General features: G+C 48.8%; 1 protein-coding gene across 4 annotated transcripts in view; it reads right to left on the bottom strand.

The window, feature by feature from the left end:
• WWOX (WW domain containing oxidoreductase) overlaps window positions 1-25,128 on the bottom strand; it is a gene marked incomplete at both ends in the record, with an annotated part of 882,099 nt that overhangs the window by 482,529 nt on the left and 374,442 nt on the right. The window contains one exon of one of the 4 annotated variants that reach the window (XM_081274221.1): window positions 13,956-14,687. The exons of 2 other annotated variants lie outside the window; for them this stretch is intronic. In XM_081274221.1, the coding sequence (XP_081130347.1) occupies window positions 14,325-14,687 (363 nt within the window). Of the gene's footprint in view, window positions 1-13,955; window positions 14,688-25,128 lie in introns of those variants that run through there. One more of the 4 variants, XM_081274218.1, reaches the window with a different exon arrangement.

Here is a 25,128-nt window from a genome sequence, read left to right as displayed (position 1 = left end):
CTCTTTCCTCGGCAACAGGCCGTCTGGTCAGGATGTCTGGAATGGCTACCAACTACAGACAGGCCGGAGAAGGGAGCCTTGGACGGAGGAGGAGCCAGAGCAGAACAGGTTGCCTCTGACCACCCTCCTCAGACTGGGCGAGGTGCGCATCTCCATAGTACGGGAGCCACTGTGAGCTGAGCTTCCCGCTTCACATCACCCAGAGCAGCTCTAGGGACGTGAGTAGGTCCCAGAACTTGGATTTGGGAGTGTTAAGTGTGAACATGCAGCAACTAGCACGGTGCGAACTGTGGAATCAGAGTTCTGCAACCACCCTAGGCCCACCTCCCAAGGAGGCCTGCACCACGGGCTCCCGGAAGTCAGGTTCTACAAGTGAAACCCACAGGAAATGCCTGATGTCCTCCCCCTGACCTCAGAACTCCTTCAAGCAAGGTGTGAGATGTGTTCTAAGGATGCTTTCTGTTCTCCAGGCCCCTGAGCTTCAATACTGTTTTACCTTAATGAGGCCCTGAGCAACTGAGCTAGAACCTGTCTCAAAAATAAAGCAATAGATTAGATAGACTGATTCGCGCACACATACAGAAAGACTGGGGATGTGGCTCAGTGGTTACGCACAAGCTATACGACATTTCTGTTGACTTTAACAGCACACTCAAGGGGGACCTGCTTATGCCTCCTCAACCAGTGCTTCAATTTATCAAGAAATACACAGGGTACTTTCTACTCTTCCTGCCCAACCTCTCCCTAGAAAACCTTCCTTCCTCCTCCCTGGGACCAGTGACACTAGGGTTTAAGGGTGTTCCCTGCACCCTCCTGACTGTGGCCACCTTGGATCTGTCCAGCACACCGGGCACCTCTTAACAGACTTGATGAACCTCTGGGAGGAGTACTGGTTGCATGGCTTCCTCAGCAGTCCTCGCTGAGCACCCACCACTCGTGGCTGGCTGTGGGCTGTGTGTTTCCTCCTGAGGGCAGGAATCGCACCTTACTTCTTTCTGGGGTCCCAGGAGTCTACATCCGGGCCTGACGTGGAGAAGAAGTAGCACAAAATACGCTGCAGGACCACAGAGCTCAGGGTCCTGGAAGATGTGCCGCCCCCCACAGGGAGAGTCTCTGGGGAAGCCTAGCCCTCATCATACCCGAGGGCCGGGCCTCTGCCTCAGAGTTGCCCGTCTCCTCTCACCTTCCAAGCTAAGCAGCAGCAACGGGGTTAACATGCATGTTTCTCATTCTACAGAAAGTAGAGAGGCAGGGGAAAAAAAGCCAGTAGACAGGTGACGAAGAGTTAAATAAGGGAAACTGAGAGCCAAAAAGAGTCACATAAACAAGTTCCATTGCCACACTTTTCCAGGAAAGCAGGGATTTTATCACCAATTACAGTTGCCCTCATGCCCTTCCTGAAAACTAAGGCTGAAGCAACTGCCTGCCCGTGTAGCTGCTAGGAGGCAACCAGGGGCACTGGGACGAGGCATTGATGAATGGCAGACCTGCTGGGTGGGTGCCTCTGAGTCATGTCCACGTCAAGCTGGGGAGGGGGCCTCAGTCCTGCTCACGACACCAGCGGGACAGCAGTGACTGCCAATGAAGCCAAGATTAGATGAATCAGGTGGGGGCCACCATGTGTGGCCACCAAGGAGGATTGGTGAGGAACGGCCTGAAGCATTGTTTTTCTGTTCTGTTCGTCCCTTCTCCCACCTTACCCTTCTCTTTCTGCTCCCTCCTTAGAAATTACCACAAAAAGAAATTCTTAAAAAATAAGAAAAAGGCCTGGCACATGCCTGTAATCCCAGCAACTCAGGAGGCTGAGGCACAAGGATTGTAAGTTCAAGGCTGGCCTCAGCAACTTAGTGAGACCCTAAGCAACTTAGCTGACCCCTGTCCCAAAAATAAGTAAATAAAAAACAAAAAGACTGGGGACGTGGTTCAGTGGTTAAGCACCCCTGGAAAGAAAGAAAAGAAAGGAAAGAAAGAAAGAAAGGAGGATGGCAAGATCAAGGCTGGCCTGTGCGCTTTCTAGGTAGCAACAGAAACACTAGACTCACTGCTGCCCATACCTGAGTGCTACAACATAACTGATGGAGAAGAGACAGAGGCAAGACTGACAGAGTCTCCAGGGGCCTGACAGGATCAGAACAAGGTGGTCGATGAAGCCTCAGGTGGAGGCCATGTTCCCAGGAAGAGGCTCTGCAGAGCAGCTGCTGAACAGGCCACAGAGCAGTCACAGGAAGTCGTGGTCACCGCTTCTTCATCCCCTTCCTCCTCTTCTGCCACCACCACTGTCACCACAGGGAGGCCTGTGCCTCTCCAGAGACCATTCCAGATCTAGCTCCTGCAGCCCAGTACCTTTCTCAGTGCCTGGGAGGTGCCACAAGGGATGCTTCATGAACTGGTGACACACTCCCAGTAGATGTTAGTGCCATTAAAAGGCACCTGGGACACCCCAGCAGGAATGAACACCAGATAAAGACTCAAGGGACTGAGTGACCTCACCTTCTCTGAGCCTTGATGTCCTCATCTAGGGGTGGGGGGGGGGAAACAAAAGCAGACTAGCTGGTCCTCAAGGGGGACTTTGGTGCATTCTATGATTCTAGCAGTGAAAGCATTTTGCTTACGTCCAGGATCTGCATAAAAACCACTTCAAAAATAACTTTCCAAGAACAAATCAGGGCAGAGTTTGCTGTTGAATGAGGCTTTCCTAGAGCAAGCCTCACTTGGGTATACACTAAGCACTTCACCAGTGTCACCCTCAGGAAACCACTCTACTGGGATGGAGGGGGGAAGTGCTAGAAATGCACTGGCCAAATTATATTGTCACACTGGCTGCAGGTACGAATATATAACAAAAAACCCCATCATTATCTACAACCATAACAATGCATCAATAAAAAAATGTGGAAAGTTAAAAAAATAAGGAAAAAAAAAAAGAAACCCGACAGTCAATTTAATACAAAGGTCTGAATCTCCATTATCTACACTGAAAAACCATGAGTCAGGTCGCCTGTGTGCCCAGTGCCCAGCCCATTCAAGCTAAGGGTTCTGTCATCTGGAGAGCATTTCCAGGGCCTCCACTGGGAGTGGCTCGGGGGTAAGGCACCTTCTCCCCTTTCCTGGCCAGCATCAACCCTCCCTGCCCCCAGCAAGACCCACTGGCAGCAGAAGGGTCAAGGCCACAGGGCAGTGCTCCTAGCCACACAGGGCATGGACATGGCTTCCTAATGCTGAGTGGCAGAGGGACTTCCATATCTTATCTATTTGCCACAACTACAGAAGAGCAGGTGAAGTCCTTTGTAAATACTCGGATCATCTCCAAAAGGGAGGCCAGCTTTATTTACGTGACGTAAGTCAACAAGCAGGAAAAGGAGGTCACTTAAGAGACTTTCTGTTTCCTGGCAGCAATGAACTGGCATTTACAGGGACATTGCGCATTCACAGGGAAGAGGTCCTGGTAGAAGGATCGGTAAACAGTTCAAGACTGTACTTGTTACCCAAGGCACGTCTGTCCTCCACTCCTCCAAACAGTGCCACACCTTTGATGGTGCTCTTCTCAACGGGGGTCACTTCTGCTTCCCAAACACAATGCCTCTAAGTGCCCCAAGTTCAGTGTCAGAGAGAGTGACATTTCTGCGGATCAACAGCTCTGCTTACGGTAACCGGGGAGGGCGGGGCATGAAGCTGAGGATGCCCAGTGATTGCTTGTTTTCCGGATAATCAATAAGACACTTATCTTGAAAGATTCATGCAACTTTGGAATCAATTATGAATGGGATGATGATAAAACTCTGTAGGAGAGTCGCTGGATTGTTGTTTTTTAAAAATTCTTTTCAGAGTTATGTTCCATTTTGGTGGTTTCCCTGAAATGTTATAGAACTTTTTAAAACAATGCTGAGTGCATGATGCCATTATCAGAGAGCAGCATGGTCTCGTGCCTTCCTAGGGACTTTCAAAATCTAGATGCTGTGGCATCTCAGGATAGGAGCATGTGAGGTCACCAGGGGAGAAGGTATTTTTCATGGAGGATAAAGAGGGATGCCCTGTGGTACTCAGTAGAAGTAGCACAGATTTCCTTGTTATTTTGTTTTTGTGTTTCAGACCAAGGACCAAACTCAGGTCTATGCACATGCTCGGCAAGCATTCCACCCGGAGCTAAATCGCCAACCCTGCAGTAGCATGAACTTGAGACTCCCAAGAACCTGAATCTGAAACTAAACCTCCACTAATTATATAGACGGGTAACGGTGGGTACAGGACTTAGCCTTTCTAAATCAACACTTCCCCGTGTCAAAAAGATGATGATGGCATCTTCATTAGAGGGTTAAAGATGAAACAAGAGTATCTATGTGAAGGGTGGCTACCTCCCAATTATGAGCAGGTGCTCAACAGGTGTTCACTATTCTGATACTCAAACTCTGCCTCAGTCACCTTGAGCAAGTTCAATCTTTTTTTTTCTCTCCTGTTTTTGGGTACCAGGGATTGAACTCAGGGGCACTAAACCACTGAGCAACATCACCAGCCCTATTTTGTATTTTATTAAGAGACAGGGTCTCATTGAGTTGCTTAGTGCCTCGCTCAGTTGCTGAGGCTGGTTTTAAACTCGAGATCCTCCTGCCTAGGCCTCCTGAGGACTGGGAAATTTCTGAATCTCTGTCGCCAACTTATTTTTAACTTGGAGGTAAGAACATGCTTCCAGACTGTTGGGGAATTAAACTAGATATGAGTGGAAGAGCCACTGGCATGGGGCAGGTGCCGAAGATGCTGACTAGCATTCAACCAGAGGCACAAAACTCAAGGAACATTTCAGGAAACCTAGCCTTACTCCCATATTTAATAAGGAAGCAAACCGAGGCTTGGGAGGACTGATTTCGGCTCAGGTTACTGGAGAATTATTTCATAAGGGAGCCTGGTCCAAGCCTCATGAGGGGAAGGAAGATCTGCAGCTTAGATGAGAGCAGGAGACAATGTGGGGATAATGCAGGTGAGTGGCAGTGCAGAGCTCGGGGAATCTGGCCAGGGTACAGCATCATAACTGGGAAGATGCCCACGTCTGGAGCCGGGCAGGGGAAGAGGCAGGAACCAGGCCTCTTGGGAGGCAGTGGAGCCTGGGCTGGCATAGGACAAGAGGCTGTGCTGTGCAGCCACTTGTAAGAGGGCGCAGAGTCCAGGAGCCTGGCAGGAGCACCACAGGCACCAAGAGGAGGAAAGACAACTAAATGCAGAGGACCCCCCACCCCAGCTGTGGATATAACCCCGAGTTCTGGCTATCAATGGTCCATCTTGGAGGCCCAGGAGGGAATCCAGTTTGGGGAGTTGGTCCACGGCTGCATGGGTCCACCCCACAACTAAGAGGCTCACCCTAAAGAGACAGATGGCTAAGGAGCCCTGGCCTTCTGGCCAGCGCAGGGGCGACGGTCTCCATTCAGCTCAGGCTCCCACCTAGGAGAGAATGGCTGTCAGGGCCCGGCCTTCTCTTGGCCCTAAATAGACCAACATTTGGCCTGAGTGTGCAGGTTACTTTTATGGGCCACACCATTTAAGCTGTCCCTCTGGTAAGAAATAGCCCGGGGGTGGTCGGAACCACAGCCTTGTAAATCTGACACTATATTTAGTTCACACTGGCACGGCTGAGGAATTTCTTTTCAGGTTCAGATTTTGAGTAGCAGATCCGTAACTGCCTTTGAAATGGCCAGGGGCTGAAGCCGCAGCATAATTGGGCAGTAGGCCAGGCGGTCACCACACCTCCTGGCACCTTTACCAACAGCCCTCAGGCACCTCTGCTGGGGGTCAAACCCACGGTGTGCTCTGAGGCAGGAGGACAACTGAAAGATTGGAAAATTCTCGCAAATAATGTTTGGAAGTATTGGTGATGTGTAGTCAAGTGCACAAATATTGTGGGCACAGCCTGAGGAACGTGTGGGTGTGTCATGCCATCAGGACAATATGTAGAATGCTCCTCCACCAGAAGGCCAGCCCTCGGGCAGGTCGTCGACTGCCCTGACTTCTGTGGCCAGCGGCTGACCCTCTGTGGTGTCGTACAGTCTGTACTCTGCCGAGTGCCTGGCTTCTCTCATGCAGCAGAACGCCCACCTCTCAAACTTTACAACTCAAATAAAGATCACACCTCGTTCCTCGCATCAGGCTCCCACCGCACGCCAGGATCAGACCACTCCCCAGGTTTAATCCTCACTGCAAACTCAGCAGCTAGGAATGACTATTCCAGCTTTACGGACGAGGAGATGGACGCTAACAGAGATGAGGTGACATGGCACAAAAAGTCTAGAAATCAGCACATGGGGTTATGAATCCGCCGAGGGTCTGGATTCATAACATGCATCTTTTTCTCTTGGCCAATTGGCTTTCCACTTTTGACTTTATGGTTGGCGACATTTCATGTAAAGCCCTTCTTAACTGTATCTGCTGCACTGTAGATGGCAAAATGTCTCAACTGTGGTGCTAATGATAAAAGAGACGACTATGATTATTCCAGGCCCAGTGTTAACGCTGAGGATGGAGAAAGGATCAATCCAGACATAGTCCTGCTCCTTGTGGATCTTATAGCCTGGTGCCGAAAACAGAAAATAAACACACAAACAACTTTATGATTATATATTGTGACCACAAAGGGAAAGGACAGGCTGCTTTGGGCCACAGTGACTGTTGAAACTTGAACAACACTTTTGCGATGGCTTCTTCCACTGGGAACTGTTAGAGAGCAAGACGGCTGAGGACCTTCAGCAATGTCACATACCAGTTATGCGAAGATGCCTAAAATATTCCCCCCAATAGGGGTGCAATTTGGACTAGCTCTGCTCATAAGCCCTGCACCCGAGGCTCAATTACAGCCATCCGCAGTGGACTCTTCACAAGGAGCGTTTAAAACACAGCTTCGCCCTTGACTCTGGATTCTGCATGTCAAAAGCACTTAACTCAAACCCTCTGGATTACCAACACCACATCAGGGCAGCAGGCCCAGGCGGGCCAGACACCCCCTCCCCATGCTGTGACATTGACGGCACTCGCATTATCATCATGCTATCACTCAGTCCCTGCTTGTGAAGATGAGCTTGGGACCCTGACATTCCCAGGCCTCTTCTCAAGGAATTGCTGCCAAGTACAAAACCTACAACCTACATTTCATTTTATGACCAAAGATTCTACTTTAGAAAAGAAAAACTCCTGTGTGGAGAGTCTTAAAGAAGTGATTCTCGTGTCCCCTAAAGATGTTACAGGCTTCTCATCTGACACTGACAGCAAGGCCTAGAGTTGGCGCAGGAAGCAAACCTCGGTGTTGTCAGCATCACCTTTGAGGTGTTAGCACCTCCTCTGGAGCCCACTGGGCCCTCCCTCAGGAGGACAAGGGCCAGTCATTGCCCCAGCTCTTGCTTGCCCCCTTCTGCTCCCGGCAAAGCTGCTGTCTGCATTTAGGTTATGACAAAACACACATCTTCAAAGTCTTTACAAGATGTCCCCACTAAGAGACTTACCGAAGGACAAGGCTGTAAGAACTAGAGTCCCCTCTCTCAAGGCCCTTCTTCCAGAGGGCTGCTCGGGGGGGGGGGGGGGGGGGAGGAAGAAACGGCCAGCAAGGTGTGCCTTCCCCCCCTCAGCTACTACTAAATGTGCTACTGGCACTGAGAGGAGGGACCTGGAGAGCAAGACTGTTCTCTTCCTCTTCCTGTCCCCAGAAACTGAGAGTCCCCGTACATCAGAAGGAGGGCCTCGCATCACTGACCTGCACAGGTCACTGGGCCACTGGGCAATCGGGGAAGAATTAGGATTCGTGAACGGGAGCCGCTGGGAGCCCACAGCGTGATGAGGACCTCCCTGTCCAACCACGCAGAGCCACCAGCGGGCCAAGAAATGGGTCACCAGCTACTTACTACAAACGACAAAGCAGAGAGGCTTGTATCTGGGAGAGGTCGGGCCCCTTGACGTCCTACAGACTGATGACGGTTTGGGGAAGTTGTCACTGATCCTGAAAGAATTAGAGACATGGAGATGGCGTCGTTTTTCACAAAGCTGAGTGTATCCAAGTATCCTTACACACCCGAGGATGATTCAGACAAGGCAGGCGCTATCAGCTCCCAGGTACAACAAGATCTTTGGAAAAATCCTGACACCTGAGAAAACACGAAGGCTTCCTGTAGATAAGGAGTGTGCTCTGACAGCGCGTGTCATCTATGTTAATATAATCAACATTTTTTAAAATCTATGACCAACAGTATCCTCCGTAACCCAACAGTGATTACTATCAAAAGTATAGATCTCACTTTATTTTTAACTCCACCTGGTGCACTTTGGCCATGTATTGACCACTTAGGAACATTCTTCTGGCCATAAACCCAATCAATAAGGCGCTCGTGCAGAACGTAACTGCACATTTTCTGCTCACATAAGCCCAGAGATGATGAGGGCCGATTACAGAGAAGCCGAAGATGTTCGCGCCCGCCACGTCCCTCCTCAGAGGACTAACCTGAAAATGATCTTTGCCTTGCCTACAAATGAAATATTTAAAACAATGTTTTGATGCCCCCAAGTTATACCTGACATATTTGTCGATTTTCAGATGCTCGGAGTGATTAGATTTGGGGGTCAGGTACTTTAAGGTCATCTTGAGACCACACATTTTAATTTCAAATGGAGGATGACAAACCTGATAAGCAGAACTTTATAAAATAAAAGGATATGAAATCAACTTACACTACTAGTTGGTATGGGGAAAACTTCTGTATTAAGTCCTGTCACTTAAAAGGAAGGAGCCTGGTGTGTTACCAGGGGTAATCTCTTCACCTTGATGAGTTAGGAGGCCTCCACGGTGCAGCGGAGACACGGCTTCAATCTACAGCGAGTGGGATTTCTAATGGGGACAGGAGGAGAGGAGTGAGGGATTCTGGTTTCATGTTTAAAGGAATTTACTGGTAAATAACATATTCCTAGAGGTAAGGAACATATTCTTATTTCTCAATAATCTAGAAAGATTCCAACCATAGCATGGGTGATAAGGAGACCAGCAGGCAGGTGGGTACAATTCAAAGGGTTAAACCACAGAGACAATGTGGCAGCCCAGAAGTGCTTTTAAACTCAATTAAAATAAAACCAGTTCCTGTTAGTTTTTCCATTCCAGATTTAAGGCCCATGCTGTATTATCTATTCATATGAAAAAGGGTACAGCAATTGGAGTTTGAATTATGCTAACACATTTTCTCAGCTATAGAAAACGCTGGCTTCCAGCCCAATGAATACAATAGCCACATGCTCAGACCCTTAATTATCTAATAAATGTAGTGTCATTTTAGCAATTAGTTCAAATGACCATACGGAACTTTTTTTCTTCATAAGATCAGAATTGTAAATATTTTTAAAATAAAATAAAATACTTGTTAGGGACCTATCTGAGGATATTATCTCTACAATTAACATCTGAAAATGACCGATAAAGCTTTTAATTTCAACAAATGTTTTTTGTTTTTTTTTTTAAACCACCAATCCAACTCAAATATGGCCAAAGGCTGATTTTCATGTGATAAGTTCACAAATGCCCCTTAGACATCTACTCGGCTGGACTTCCAAGCAGGATTTCCCACCAGAGTGGGCAGGTGCCACCATAGGAAGTGACAAGGTGAGCCTGAGTGAGGGAGGAGGGGCAGAGAGGGGGTGAGGCCCACGCTCTGAGGGAGGATGCATTCCAGCAAATGCCACCACGAATGACATTATAAAGTGAAGAATAATTTGAAAACTTCTCACACAAGACTGCTCTTTCTCCTCATTTTCTCACCACTGCACTCTCCATGGAGCTGAATTTTAACATGAAATCCTTCACGTCCTCTGCAAACCAGAGAGCGTCACAGTTGCTCCTATAATTTACTAATACCAGAGCTTTTGAATTAGAAAACTAATGTTGTAGAAAAGTAGGCTTATGCTAAAGGAATCGTTTCTGTGCCATTTGTTCGGCCTTCCACTAGGCGACCTGTCTGTGAGAGGACCGCAGGCACCTGCCCCTTGTTGGGGAAGGGCCCACTCAGATGCAAGGGGGTGTTCTTCATTTGGAACCACTGGGGCAGGCACGCAGTCTACAAGGGCTTCTCGGCATTGACCAAAACCCTCTTGGGACAAAGAAAATGGCAAATATGGCCCGGGCTTTCCACGCGTTTGCAGGCTGGTATGGAAACCTGGATCCAGGGACAGTAGGCAGCCGCCATGCCTCACCACCTTGCCCCAGTGAGAAGACACCCTCAAAGCCAGGGTGCTGTGACATTTAGGACTGAGGTCTCTGCTTTGGAGCAAATGCACGGAGACACTTCTCCTGGGTTTCAGGGAGTTTTCCAGCAGCTTCGTTCCAAGTTCCAATCATGCCCCTCCTTACATCTACCCTGGAAGGTAGGTAGTATTTGTTTTCTAAACCTGAAAAGGTGGAGATGCAAGGCTTCCTCGGCCTTTGCCACCATTTGTGGTAGAGAGAGATGGTCTCTACATGCCCATCACTGTCCAACCCACAAGGTGACGTTCAGGACTTGCCTGGCCAGGTTCCTCCTCCTTCCAGGGATCACACCTCCACGTTCCCACAGCACCACCGCCCTGTCTGTTGGTCCTTCCTCCTCCCACCCTCGTCCACTGCTGTTTCCTGCCCCCCACCCCGGGTTATCTTTAAGTAAGAGGAAGTTGCGCCTCTGAAGAGCCCCAACCCCATCCCTCCCAGGCTCCTCCAGCCTGGGCCTCTCCCTACCTCGCCTGGTGAACTATGTGCTATTCAACTTGGCTCAGGTATCTGACTTGGGAGCAGGCTCAGTCTCCCTCTCCCACCTCTTATTCTATATTGTCCATACCCTAAACATCCCTGTCACACAGCTATCTATCTCCTTGACTCAGCTGTGAGTTAAGAACAAAGCAATGGCCAAGTATGAAAGTACCTGCCTATAACCCCAGTGACTCGCAGGGAGTCCAGGTTTGAGGCCAGCCTCAGAAACTTGACCAGACCCTGTCTCAAAATTAAAAAAATGAAAAGGACTGGTTATGGAGCTCAGTGGTAGAACACCCCTGGGTTCATCCCCATTACCCACCCCCCAAAAAAAACACCCATCAAAACCTGCCCTTCCATACCTCATACTTGGTAAAGTAACACCACAAGGCAGCAACTTTACAATCACTCCTGAATCATTAAATGTAACACCTCCAAAATACAAAAACCAGAAACAAATATGGGAAACCAAATATGACAGAGTGACTGACAATAAGGAAAAAAGAAAACAAAGTAAAAACCAACCAACTAACCTACAAATGCCAAGGAGACACAGAAACAATGTGGACGAGGTAGGGTCTAACCTCATGATGATCCCTTCTTTTGTGCTGGGCGTTTCTGGAAAGGATAAAGCTCATAATTAATCCTAACAACCAACAAAGCTCCAACAGCATGGCAAGGATATTCACTCAGGGTGTATTTACGTTGCCTCACCAGCAAACCTGCAGCAGGCTGCCCCTGTTCCAGGCGCCAGGAGCGCAGGGCTGGAAGCCACACAGAACACCATGCTCGCAGAGAGCTGGAGGTGCCGTTCGCTTTCAGTAACTTATAATGTTGATGCATCCTATTGATCGTCTCCCGAATGACCTATAGCTGCAAACGAATTTCTTTCATACAGCTCATGACAACTACCTCTTTGTGTCTATGCATCGTAGTAAATTTGATGAGTGGGTGTATCTATAAGACACGTTATGCATAACATGTTATTCTTACCTATTTATAATATATAAAATTGAATATCAAGAGACTAACTGTAGAGATTGTTTTTAATTGTTGCTGGGCACAGTAGTGCACACCTGTCATCTGACAATTCAGGAGGTCCAGGTAAGAGGATCCCAAGTTCAAGGCCAGCCTCAGCAACTTAGCAAGGCCCTAAGCAACTCAGTGAGACCCTAACTCAAAATTAAAATATAAAAAGGACCAGGAATTTGTCTCCATGGTAAAGTGCTCTGGGGTTCAACCCATAGTACCAACCTTCCCCACAAAAAAACCACAATTTTTTAAAAGGTTATTTTCAATTGTCAAAAAGGCAAAAAAGCATCCTCAAGAACTTAATCAGTGCATATTATCTTACATTGAGATCAGACATCATCTAGGTACTTTCTGAAGCAAGTGGTCAAATGACATTGCTCTAATTGCTATAAAACATCTACAAGAACAAAAGGATGTGGGTTTTTTCCCCCTTTGGAATTGGACCCACATGACAAATGTTCTTGTGAAAGTACTAATTAACAAGTCTTGGTTGTTTGGAAGAACTGTGGTCTTAAGGGGCTGTTTGATAGCAAAAACCATATTTGAATACATTCTGTCAAAGTCAAGTCACGAAACTGAATTACCAACCGCACAAAGCCTCAAAGAGCTCACCAGTGCATGTGTGAAACTGAGTTACATCAGTGAATTCCCTAGCAAGGAAGTCTCAACATGCTAGGTTCCCCAAGGCTGCTAGGGTGCTGGGGTCAAAGGGAGCATCAGCACTCACCATTTGGAAACCATCAAAACATCTTAATAAAGGTGTAAAGGATGGACATGGCTATAATCATGCTCTGTTAAATGGTTTAGTAACTAAAACTCAGAGAGATTAAGTAAATTGTCCAAGGTTACACACCTGGGAGATAGAAGGGGTGGGGCCTTGACTGCTAGCTAGTCACCTCCAACATGGAGCATCACACCCAGCGCTGCATAAACTTGCTTCTGGGTGAACTCAGGGTTGGGTGAAAAGCAAGCCAGTCAAATGAAGGAACCAGGTGTCAGGCCTCCCTTTACTCAGGGCTGCAGGGATAGGACTTAGGGGACAAATGCTGGAGGTTTGATTCTGAAGGAGACTAAAATTTGAACAAGATTTAGGTACACGTTCACACACACACACACACACACACACACACACACCCCTCTTCCTCGAATCCAAAAGACTAAAAAGTGAGCCATTCAGCAAACACTCTTCCTATCCCCTTGCCTCCTTGGAAGGTGCACAATTCCCCAGCGGAAGTCGAGTTTAGCCATGAACCAGTTTGGGCCATTGAGAGTGTGGGGCATGCTCAGCCTGCACCTAGCCCTTAGAGGACACAGGCACAGCCTGTCTGCATCATGGCAGGAATGTGTCCTTACTCCCCAGTGCTCCTTCAGCCTTAGCTAGCTCCAAACAAGGCAGGTGAAGCGAGGCCACCACAGGCGACCTGCCGACCGATGGCCGCTCTATGGGTTCTCACAGCAAGGTGAACTGCAAAGAGCAACCACCAAGCAGTAAAGATGTGCACGGATGGCGGTCTGTGGGGCAGGTAGGGGAGCTAACCTGGGGGTACCACCAGGACAGGATTAAGATGCCAAGTCAGCTACTGGGTTGTTTTTGTGGTGTTCCAGGGAACCCAGGGCCAGCCCGAGTCAGCACTTCTAGGTGGCCCCTGCTTGAATGGTGCAGGTATCACCACCTACATTTCAAGGGACTGAAATGGAAAAGTATCTGCCTCAGAAGATTCTAGAATGAGGGACACTAACACTCTTCCAAGCTCAGTGCCTCCAAAGGAGGAGAAAAATGTGAAATAAACAAACAGAAACCACATCACAGCTCAGTGTCCACCACACAATGTCTTCTGGGAGGTGAGCCTTGGTTCCCGGGTCTAAATTTTGACCAAATGAAGGGGATATTTGGCAAGTTTTAGAAAACCATGGAGGTTTCTCACTTTCTGCAACTCATCTGTTGCAGAAAAATTGGTGAAACACAGAAGGCAGGCCATTTAAGAGATTCCTCAAGATTATGATAACTTCTTCCCTTTCAAATGCAGAGAATATTGAAGTTTCTTTAAAAAATTCATACAGGAGAATCATTCTATGCAACTCTAAGAAGGAAACTGTCAGACAACATTCCCAATTCAATATTATATTGTGCTTCAAGAAAAGATTTCCATATATTCTAGATTAAAAAAAGCCTCATAAATAAATGATAATCCAGTCCATGCTCTGAAAAATGAAAAAATAATTTTGTGTTTGCATTTTACTCCACAGAGTAAAATTTAATCTCTCTTTTAATACAGCATGTTTTATATGAAAAGGTAAAAAGATGTAACCTTATGAAAATTGATTTTTTACATGTTTGGAAATGCCCCTCACTGTATTTATCTAGGCATTTTCAATCTGTGAGCACAGAGAGGCACCGCGTGTTGAGAGCCTCACCATATGGGACTGGAAGTGAAGGGAGTTGTTGTGATTTGATTTGATGCAATTTTTCTTGATGGTGTTAAAATAGTCCAGACCAGAGAATGGCTTTACGGCTGTGCTATCCACTCTTTAAGCTTATGCTTTCAGATCCGTGCCAGGGTCTTCAGCAGTACCAAGCACACAGTAGGTGCTTACTAAATATTTGGCCAAATGTGTGGCTTAAGAGAGGCAACAGAGACACAAACACTCCAGTTCCATGCAAAGCTGAAGCCACGGGTTCGTAGGATGGGGTAAAACCAGGCGATTTGGGGTTCGCCGTCGATGCAGAAATCCTCCTGATGTCCGAAGCATCCGGGGAAATCCCAGCCGAGGAGGACTGGATGATGAAGATCAGCAACTTCCCCCGGTGCAACTGACAATGTAGCCACGCATCTACTGCAGCCCCTTGTCCTCTGAACAACTGTTTCCTAAGTGCCTCAGATGGACACCACCAGGGAAACTGGTCTTCAGTCTCCAAGAACTCTATCTGGAAAAACAGAAACAAGCCAGCCAGCTTTGATTTATGTTCTGCCCCTGGCCTCCAAAGTGGGATTAGCCTCCAGGAGACTCCTCATTCCAGCTGAGAAAGCCTGTGGGGCCACAGCTAACCCGGCACAGTCTTCCACTTACATTTGAAGGCTTCAGATAGCAGCTTTAAAAAAAAAAGTACTTGCAGGCTGAGGAAGGATGCACCCTTGCCTGGAATGCTCAAGGCCCTGGGTTCAACCTGCATCAGCAGCAGCACCACCACCAACACACACGCATGCACACACGCGCACACACACACACACTTCATTGCCAAATCAAGACTGAATGTATCTTGGGCTTAGAACAGTGTTGGTTTGACATAAGGGTGTGTTGTGTAATGTGTAACAATCAAATGAATTGACACTTCCATCACCCCCCGTGCGTGCTGTGTACTAGATCCCCAGGACTTGTTCATCAGATTACTGAACGTTCACATCCTTTGCTCAACACCTCCCCACTTTCGGCACCCCACAGTCCCTGGCACCAAATATTCTACTCTTCGCTTCTGAGTTTGACTTTTTCAGATGCCACGTCTTGGTGTGATCACACAGTATCTCAGCCTCTCTCTGCATGACTTAGTTCTCTTAGCACAGAGTCCTCCGAGTTCAGGGATGGAGGAAGAAATTGTGGTCCCCACACACAATGGCATATTATTCGGGCATTAAGGAGTCCGGTCCAGTTTCTGAAGGCAGATCTTGTGGTCACAAGACTCGAGGACCTTGTGCTCCTTCTAGGGAGACAGTAGTTACGGAATTGCTTGAGATGGGATCTGGGTTTCAGAATCTTCAGGGGTGGTAACTGTCAGCAAAGGGAAGACACCCCCAGTTGTGCCTCACAGACTCTAGGGTGGCCCCCACAGCCCTCACCTTGGGGTATTCACACCTTGTGTAATTCCCTCCCTTTGAATGTGGAAAGGACTTCTGACTTGCTGTTATCCAACAGAAGGTGATAGCTGTCACCTCCCCAAACACTACCTATGTCAGATCCCTGTGCCAGCAGACTTGCTGCAGGGACTGTCCTTGCTGGCTCTCCTTGACGGAGTTGCCACACTGGGAAAGCCAACGTGATAAAGCATGGACGATGACTTACAGGAGCTGAGGGCTGCCTCCGTCCAGCAGCCAGCAGTCAGCAAGGAGCTGGGGCCCTCAGCAAAAGGGCTGCAAGCCAGTTGCCTCTGCTCATCATCTGAGTGATCTGGAAAGCAGATTTCTCCCTAGTCCAGTGACCAGATCAGAACCCAGCCTGCACAATGTCTGATTACCACCTCGCGAGAAATAATGTGTGTCCACGAAGCTGTGAAGTATGTGCTAATCTGGGTCACAAGAATGGTAATGGTACCCAAGTAGAGAACTTGGAGAGTGCACAAGCAGAGATCAAGAATGAGCAGATGGCACGGGGGATGGGGAGACAGGAAGCATGAAGAAAGCCATGGGTTTGAGGCTCATACTGTGTCCCCACCACCCATCTGAGATGCCCAGAGAATTACGCATTAAAAAATATACTGAAGCCGGGCACAGTGGTGCTTGCCTGTAATTCCAGCAACTTTCCAGGCTGAGGCAAGAGGATCACAAGTCAGAAGCCAGCCTCAGCAATGCAGCCAGACCCTGTCTCAAAAAAGTAAAATAAAAGGGACTGGGGAGGTGGTTCAGGGGTAGAGCTCCCCTCAGTTCAACCCATAACACTGCAAAACCAGAAAAAAAAAGTACATAAAGTATGAACCATTGAGTGGGACACAAGGTAGAACGGGAGAAGGAATGAGGACCCGGCAGTGTAGCCTCAACCTGGCATCCATAGGGAGCTGCGGATGCTCCTGAGCAGGAGGCAGAAGGCAATGGCTGCGTCTAGGAAGACGCACCCAACGGGCAGGGCGGACAGGCATGTGGAAGAATATGAAGCTCAGGGCAATACCACCCGTGCCCTGTGTTTCATCAAGCGAGAGCTCACAGTGGGTTTTGGGTAAGGAGAAAAGACCAAAATGTCCAAGCATCCGATACCTAATTCAGCTTCCAGGTGCTAGAACATTTCCAAAACTTTTAATCTTGGAAACCAATTCTTAAAGGTACTCAGATGTGCCACATATAGCAAGAGTTCACATACGTAATGTATACACACGTCAAATAATAATGAATACACCTATGGACCCCTTGCTCAGTTTGAGGAGCACCTCCCGTGTGTCCCCCACCACTCTCCTGGGCTCCCACCACGTGGGAAGCTCTAGCTCCATGGTCCTGTGACACATTACTCACTTTTCTTTTTAATTTTATCATCTACCCTTGGGTCCTCAAATGGTATGTTCAGCTCTGCTTATGTTGTGAGCTTCCTGTAGATTGCCTGTCTATGTTCCTCTGTGCGACCACCATTTGAATCCTGTGTTATGACTGGGAGGCTCCTTCATGCTGACACATGTCTGGGGTCCCTCCATTTGCATGGCTCTCTAGAATTCCATCATATGAATACACCACCATTGGAACCCCCTCCACCTGACCCCCACAGTACTGGGATGGGGTTTAGGGAGCTCTCTGCACCTTGATATCACAAAGACTGCCCCAGAACATCCTAGAACTTTTCCTAACCTCCATAGTTTCCTGAATGCATGTTGCAGAAATGAAACTGTAGCAGTCATTAAGCACTCGTTTAGCTGGAACACGGAAGCCTTTTCCAGAATGGCGGCACCTGCTCACACACCCAAGGGAGATGTAAGATGCCCCACTTCTCCACATCCTTGCCCAAGCTTGCTACTGCCTGGCTATCTAATGCCTCCTGTCTGGAGAGTAGGAAGTCGTTTCTCATTGTGGTTGCCACGGCAGTACCTTCTGCTGGGGAGTTTGGGCTTGTTTTCAATCCTGTGAAACTCTCTGTAGGACCCCCAGAACCCTAAGGCAGGCATCTGCCCTATCTGCATTGCAAGTTGGTGAAAGAAAACAGGTGCCAATGAGAAGTTACTGGTGAGGTTAACCCAGAATGCAGTAAAGATATGTATTAAGACATAATCTATAGTGTGTGTACCTATATGCAGATATGTGTATGTAATATACATGTATATATATGTGTATATATACATACAGAAGAGATCTCACAAAGTCATTTATGATTAATGTTGGCTCTCACATCCACAGGTGTCATGCATGACCTTGAGCAAGTCCTTTACCTTCCTAACCCACAACTGACATACAAAATGTCAAATAATCAACACACAAACACTGACATGAAGAAAAGGTTATCCATGTTACTAACGATTAGAATGTACATTTATCTTAAACTCTGAATATATGCAGCTCTCCTCACAGACACAAAGAAAGGATCAATATTTCCCTGCACACACAGACCTCAATTCTAAATTTAAAAATCACAGGGCACAGGAACAGGCCCTCTGGTCAACACAATCTCTCCACAAGAATGACCCTCGCCTGGGCAGGGTGTCTCTGTGCCTTCTGGTCCTCCTGCCTGACACTCCCCACTGGGCTCCTGGCCTCACTCTGCTCACCTCCAAAGCCTCACCTCCACCTGGCCACACTCACAGTCGCAGCCCCTCCTGTCCCCTGCAGCTCCTTGCCAACCAGCAACCTTGCTTCTGAACATGCATCGCCACGGGATATATTTGATGGAGTCACTGGCTTGTGCCTGGCCCTGCCCGGCTCCCCTGCTGGGAGGTGAACTCTGGGGAGGAGACGCCCGGCAGGTCTGGTTTACCTGGAACACCAAAGCCTGTGCTGCTGCTGCTGCACCTGGCTTCTCGCAGTAGCATGGTGAATAAAAAAGCCTTGTCTTAGTTCATCTGCCACTGGTTTCCAAAGGACTTGGCGATGGAACCAGGATTTTTATGTGCAAGCTGATACATAAATAAGAACCGGTCACAGACCCCTGAAGCCCTAGTCTCACTAGTATCCCCTGGGGTTGGCCTGCACCGTTTGATTTCTAAAGAGGCAAAGAGGAGCACGAGTCTTTCCTGGATTATCATCTGTTCCTTCTTTATCCTGAGCATCCAATAAAGAGATTATATGAATATAAATCAACAAAACACTGTGTTTTCTTTATCGTTATATCCACTTGATGGTTTTAGAGTTTTAATCATGCCAATAACCATCCGCTGCAAGCTCTTAAGGATGGAAACCATTTCTTATCACATTTGAAATTCAAAGAGGAAGCTCCGAGCACCATGTGACAAGAGGTAGCCATGGATATTTATGATCAAGGAAGATGACCAGCTAGAAGTGGGGGCTCGTCAGTGAGGTCACAGTGTGCTACGAATATGGTTTATTACAGCTTCCAAAGAGATGCCCTCTCTTTGGCCAATAAGTAAAGGATAAAAGGTTCAAGATAAGGAAGAAGCACTTTATAAATGAAAATGTTCACTAATGAAATTAGTATCGTTACTGCAGGAAGTGCTAATTTTCCTGCTCACTGAGAGTTTAATAAAAATGTTATGTCTACTCTATAACTGTGATTAATCAGTGTGGGATTGAGGAGTGCAGCGATTCCTTTTCAACAAGGCAATTTTCAAAATTTGAAAAGGTGTAAATTTCATGCAAATTGCTTCCTAATCATATATGTACAAAGCAGAGCTGAGGAACTTGCAGTTAGGAAAGGAATCGTTAACGTTCAACATTTTTTCTTCATTTTATTCCCTGAAAGGTAACCATACGTGAGAATACAAGACCCATGGCAAAGCTCAGAGGCAAGTGTCAAAAAAGGGTAAAACTGTAAACACACTCAAATGTAGGTGGGCCATTTCAACAATCATGTGAAAAAGGATGTTTTGTCTGGAAAACAACACTTCAGTCCAGTGCAAAACACAAGCTCGATTCAACCACAACATTGGGAGAGCAAGAAGCCTTTCTCCTCGTCCCTCTCTTCTCCATGGGAAACAACATCTGCACTAAAGAAAGTGACATTTCTTCTTCTTCTTTTTTTTTTTTTTTTGGTACCAGAGATTGAAGTCAGGGGCACTTGACCACTGAGCCACATCCCCAGCCCTATTTTGTATTTCATTTAGAGACAGGGTCTGAGTTGCTTAGTGCTTTGCTTTTGCTGAAGTTGGCCTTGAACTCACCATCCTCCTGCCTCAGCCTCCCCAGCCCCCAGGGTTACAGGTGAGAGCCACAGTGCCTGGCCATTTCTTCTATTTTTAAAGAGTCCCCAGATCACCTGAAATTCTAAGCCATGGTTTGTAAACCTGAGCAATCCTTGGACAGAGTGGCCTGTCCCGCGACTCCTGCCTCATGGCGATGTCCTCACCATCCCACCAGCCTCAGAGGGTCACAGTCAGTGCCAGTCTCACTGAGCCTGGTGAATGCCACACGCACTGAGGAAATCTGAGGATGTCATTTGTCTGTTTATGTGGCTAATGGGAGGGTGGATAATGAGGCCTCGAGTGTGCATACGACAGCACTGGGATCATCAGCCATCAACATCAGGACCGATGGCCCTGAAGTTACACCACCCAGCAGAGAACAACCAGGGAACACACTTTGCTGGCACCGGAGTTCACACAGTGGCATCTAACCAACAGCAGGCTGCCGAGGGTCCTTAAGAAGTCGGAAGCCTTTTCTCTTTTTTTTTGTATTTTAATACAAAAATTGGAAAGCAGTAAGTTGGCCCTTCTGAATGGCCAGCATGGCCATGGTTCCTTGCTGTGGATGACCTTCCTCCTTGCAGGCGCTGAGAGGGACCACGTAGTGACAAGCAGGAGCCACCTGCCCCCATCCTCAGCCCCACCCCATCCATTTTCTAAACTCACAGCCCTCATCAAGGCCATCAGCACGCACAGCCCCTGTTCTTCAGAAGGGGGCCGAGGATGATTTTTTGGTGAAGGTGGTGTACTTTGGAGCCATCTGGCCACGTGCCTTAATGTGCTCTTCTGAATTTCACCCAGCTTTGTGGGATGGTGTGGTTCTGCCCGCACGTCTCTCCAGGCACTGTGTGTAAATAAGACAAAGACTCCTGCTGCCTTCAATCACCGAGTAGTGAGCGGAGGCTCTGGGTTTAACGTGGCAACACATTTTCCATTATACGCTAAGATTAATAAACCTCGAAGCACCCGGGCGAGCCATGGAGACCAAGGGCAGTGGGGTGCTCATTTCTGTCCCATTAGACACGGGCCGAGCTGCAGACTCGCCACACTCTGTCACTCCAGCCTGGTAATGGGCCTCGCAGAGACCACATCGCTGGGGCCTCCGCCAGTGCAGCTGCAGGAGGAAAGACCTTCCTTTTCCCTAAAACGCACAGGCAGCGAGGGCCAGGTGGGTGTCCCCTTGGCCAGTTCTCCTTTGGCCCTCATTATGCAGCCAAGGGCACAAATATATACCAGCCTGGGAGGGCAGAAGGCAGGCGTGAGCCCAGGGACCTTCCAGAACAAAACAAGCCCTGCTCCTTGGTAGTGGAAGAGGAAAGGCTCTGCGGGCCTGGAGGGCCTTGTGATCATCACTGGACCAGTCTGAGCCTCCGTTTCTTCATCTGACCCTGGGGGTGAGGAGAGTACCTGCCTCCTGGGGGTAGTGCGGGAGCAAATAATGAAGGCACAGCTCCAGCCCAGAGCCTAACACATGGGTTTCTGCCATGACAACTCTGGTGGTTGCTACCATTTTAATTACCACTCTGATTGTTATCAATAGGGCTGCTCCCACCACTACCAGTCACAGGGATGTAACCCTTTGATCTCCAATTCCCTCAACTGTAAACTGATGACAGCCATGCCCTCCTCTGATTGATGAATAAGATAATGCACAGAAAGCAATCAGCGAGCTCCAGGTCCTCCATGGTGCTCAATTAACTGCACATCTCCACCTTCCTGGCAGGAACTCAGGGAGGAGGAAGCACTCACTTTGATGTCACTAAGATTCCTCAGTCTGTTGACTAGGAAGCTCCTGCCTGCTGGGGACAAGAGGCCGTGGGCCCCCTGCTGCCTAGGAGCACTCCACTGGCCAGGGATCTGGCACAGCTGGCTTCCTCTGTCCTCAGAACCATCCTTACAACGAGGATGCTTTGTGCCTAACATGTCACAGACGAGGCCATGGGAGATCAGAGGGGTGAGGCAACAATCCCAAGATGGCACAGCTTGTTTTGGGCCCAAACAAGGAAGCCCAGGGCTCTCCCCTGCTTTCCCCAGTACACTGGCTGTTTCTGAATCTCTAAATAGAGATGTGGGTGAGACCACTATTACAGAAGAATGTGCCCCACTCCAGTGCCCCCCCACGTGCTGCTGTTTGCAAGTTGGACCTTTGAGAGTGACAAGGTTCGGATGAGATCATGAGGGACAGAGTCCTAAGATGGGGTCAGTATCCTCTTAAAATGAGAAAGAGACCAGAGCCCTCTCACTTTCTGCCACAGGAGGATGCAAGGAGGTAGCCATCTGGAGCAGAAAGAGGGCCCTCAGCAGACAGGGAGTGTGCCCCAGTGTGCCCCTGGGTCCTGAGACGGGCAGACACAGCACAGACCAGGGCGTGGGGTTTTGCTAAGCAGCGGAGGCAGACAGGACAAGAGCCCAGGTGTAACTATCTGCCCAGGGAACGTGGGTGGGGAAGGTGACGGTCTTGCCCAGAGCAGTCCTGAAGGGTGGGCCCAGGACAGACCCAGGGGTCACCAAGTGACCCCCCCCAGACAGAGCTGGTGCTTTCTACTCCCCCAACAGCCTGTGGGTGTTATTCCTCCAGTTCTCTGGAGGTGGAACCTGAAGCCCAGAGTGAGTGTCGTGGGGCACAGAACCAGGCGTGTCTACAGTCCCGTCCCAGCAGCCGAGGTCCTGAGCCCTGCCTGGTGGCGGGCACTCTGCAGATGCGGTTATGTTCAGCATCGTTCAGATGAGCCCAGTAGAATCACCCGGTCCTTCCCCAGGAGAGGAGGAAGGCCAGATTAGAAGGTGGTGGGACAGCACAGAAGTGTCAGTAAAGGATACATGGTGACGTATTGCTGTCCCCAAGGAGGGGGCAGGGGGCCACCAGCCCAGCCAGCAGGTGGCCTCTAGAAGCCAAGAAGAGCCTGGAAACCTTCAGATGAAACCTTCCTCCTGACACTAAGCCCCAGGGGGACCCCGTTTGTACTTGTGATCACCACAGCATAATGGACGTGTGCTGTTTTAAGCCATAGGCTTTGGGTCATCTGTCACAGCAGCAAGAGGAAAAGGATGCAGCGATGAAGCTGGAATTCCAGCCTAGAACCACTGACTCTGTCTGAGATCTGCCTGTTCCACCTGCTGCCTCTGAGGGGTGAACAAAAGGAAGCCAGTCCAGGATCGGGGAGGGCAGGGGGCGACCCAGGAAGCTGCCCGCACCCCTCTCCCTCCCCAGAGCCGGAGGATTCAAGGTGTATCTGGCTTTGGTTCTGACACTCCCCCTGCCTTGTTAAGAAGGAGGGGGCACTGCAGCTGGCACTCACAAACACCTGCTGAACTTGACCGAGGAAGACAGCAAGGAAAGAACGAGAGGAAAGGGGATCAAAAGAAAGAGACGAAGAAGTAAAACAAAAACCAAAATGTGAAATTAGCTCCCAGAGAGGCACCGTGACCTTCCTGGAGAAGAATGCTAAACACTTGCTTCGGAGCTCCCATGTGGCCCGAAGGACCAGAGGAAAGACTCCCAGACAGGAGGTTCAGATTTCAAAGGAAGCCACTGGCTTAGGAGAAACGCATCTTTTCTTGACCAGTGGCCTTAAGGAAGGCCCCCTCTGGGCCAGGGCCTTTACCACCCTCTGGTGGCCCTTAGACCCGCCTCCTGACCCTCCTTGGTCAGGTCAAGATATTCAAGATCCTCTACTTCCTCCCTGGAAAGTTGGTCCTTCCCTTGCAAGAGCATCAGCAGGGGCCACCCCAACTCCTGGACTTCTTGACCTCTCCCACAAGCCAGGTCTGCAGCCATGACAAAGGGGGAGAAAAACAAAAAACAGCTCACACACACCTTCTCAACACCTGGCTGACGGCCTCATCCATGAGTAGTGCCCCGGTGAATTTTGTGTGTGACAAATTATCCCCAAAATCAGGGGTAAGAACACGAGCTGCTTATTTTTAGCCCAAGACTGAGCTGGGCTCAGCTAGGCAGGTGCCTGCTGTCCGCTCTGCTCCCAGGGCCTGGCTGGCTCGTGGCTGGGCAGTGTGGCCACATGGCTCCCATCACCCAGAAGGCCAGCGCAGGCGCCTTCACTCCCAGCATGACACACAGGCCAGGGCCAACACCAAGGTGCTCTGCAAGCCTCTGCTCACCTCAGGTTTACAGCTGCCCGAGGGGTCAAAGCCAGGCTCGCAGGCCCTCGGACTTTCAGGGGCTTGTCTCTGGAGAGGCAGATCTGCCACTTCATGATGTAAGGGTGCTGCTGTAGGGGGCGAGGCAAGACTTGGTGACCCTGTTGACATCTACCACAGATATTAACCCCAGGCACCTGTGGACTTAAAATCTGTTAACCAGATATTTGTGATAGTTTTTCACACCAAGGGATATTAATGAATCAGATCACTAATCAATTCTCTTGCATAATTTACTATAGTCTCTTCAACTCAAAGGTAGGTGGATATGTTAGGGAACAGACAGCTGTGAATGGTGGGAAAACGAGGCTAAGAGAATAATTATAAAATGGAACCACTGTGCCAACTCCTACCTGCTTTCTTTTCCAAGAAGCACTTTACCTGCAGCCCTGCCTGGCCTCAGTAGACAGAACACGCCACATTCCTTACTGCAGGAAAAATGCAGGCCCCAGATAATGTCCATGGGAGGAACCCAGAAGATTTTTTGTGAGAGATCCTGAAACTCTGGGAGATAAGGATAGTTCCTCTTAACCCTAAAACCTGTAAGAATGTATGGCTTAGAATCCAATTAGAACCAGTCAGCATGGGCCAAGGTGACCTAGCTGTCATGACAGTGAGGATTTGAAAGTCTGACGTCCCCCTTTCTATCAGTCGTAAGTCAAGAGGGGGACCTGAGTGGGACTCTCTGGGATCCCCAGTAAAACTGGAGTTCAGGAGAGGCACATTGTCCCTCTCCTCTTTGAGAAGACCCACTCTCTCCCTTGAGAGTGTCCCCTTTCCCTTTTCCTGATTGGGTCAATAAACTTACCCCTATTGCTCTGAGCGACATATCTGAAATCTTTCTGACTTGATCCCAAGAATCAGGGTTTGAAGAGGGGGTCTTCACGGTGCCTCAGTTTCTTGGAAGACCCCAGCTCCATAACAGGTAGAAGAAATATGAGCTCCTAAAAGTTTTTGGCTCTCAAAGTCTATTTTTAAGTATTCTTTCAACAGGAGAAAAAGCCATTATGTGTGTGCGTCCACGTGGCATGTGCTTGCCTGCAGGTGTGTGGATGCTAAATACAGAGCATCTCTGGACTTTCTCTGCCACATCCGAGCTGGTTCTGTTCAATGCTAGGCTTTCACGCTTCTCAGTTGTGTTCCTGAACCACCCCACACGGCCCTGGAACCA

The sequence above is a fragment of the Spermophilus citellus genome (assembly GCF_964194105.1).
Source record: "Spermophilus citellus genome assembly, chromosome: 18".
Taxonomy (NCBI): domain Eukaryota; kingdom Metazoa; phylum Chordata; class Mammalia; order Rodentia; family Sciuridae; genus Spermophilus; species Spermophilus citellus.
The sequence above is the reverse complement of the archived record's forward strand: the minus strand, read 5'-3'. Positions and strand labels throughout refer to the sequence as shown.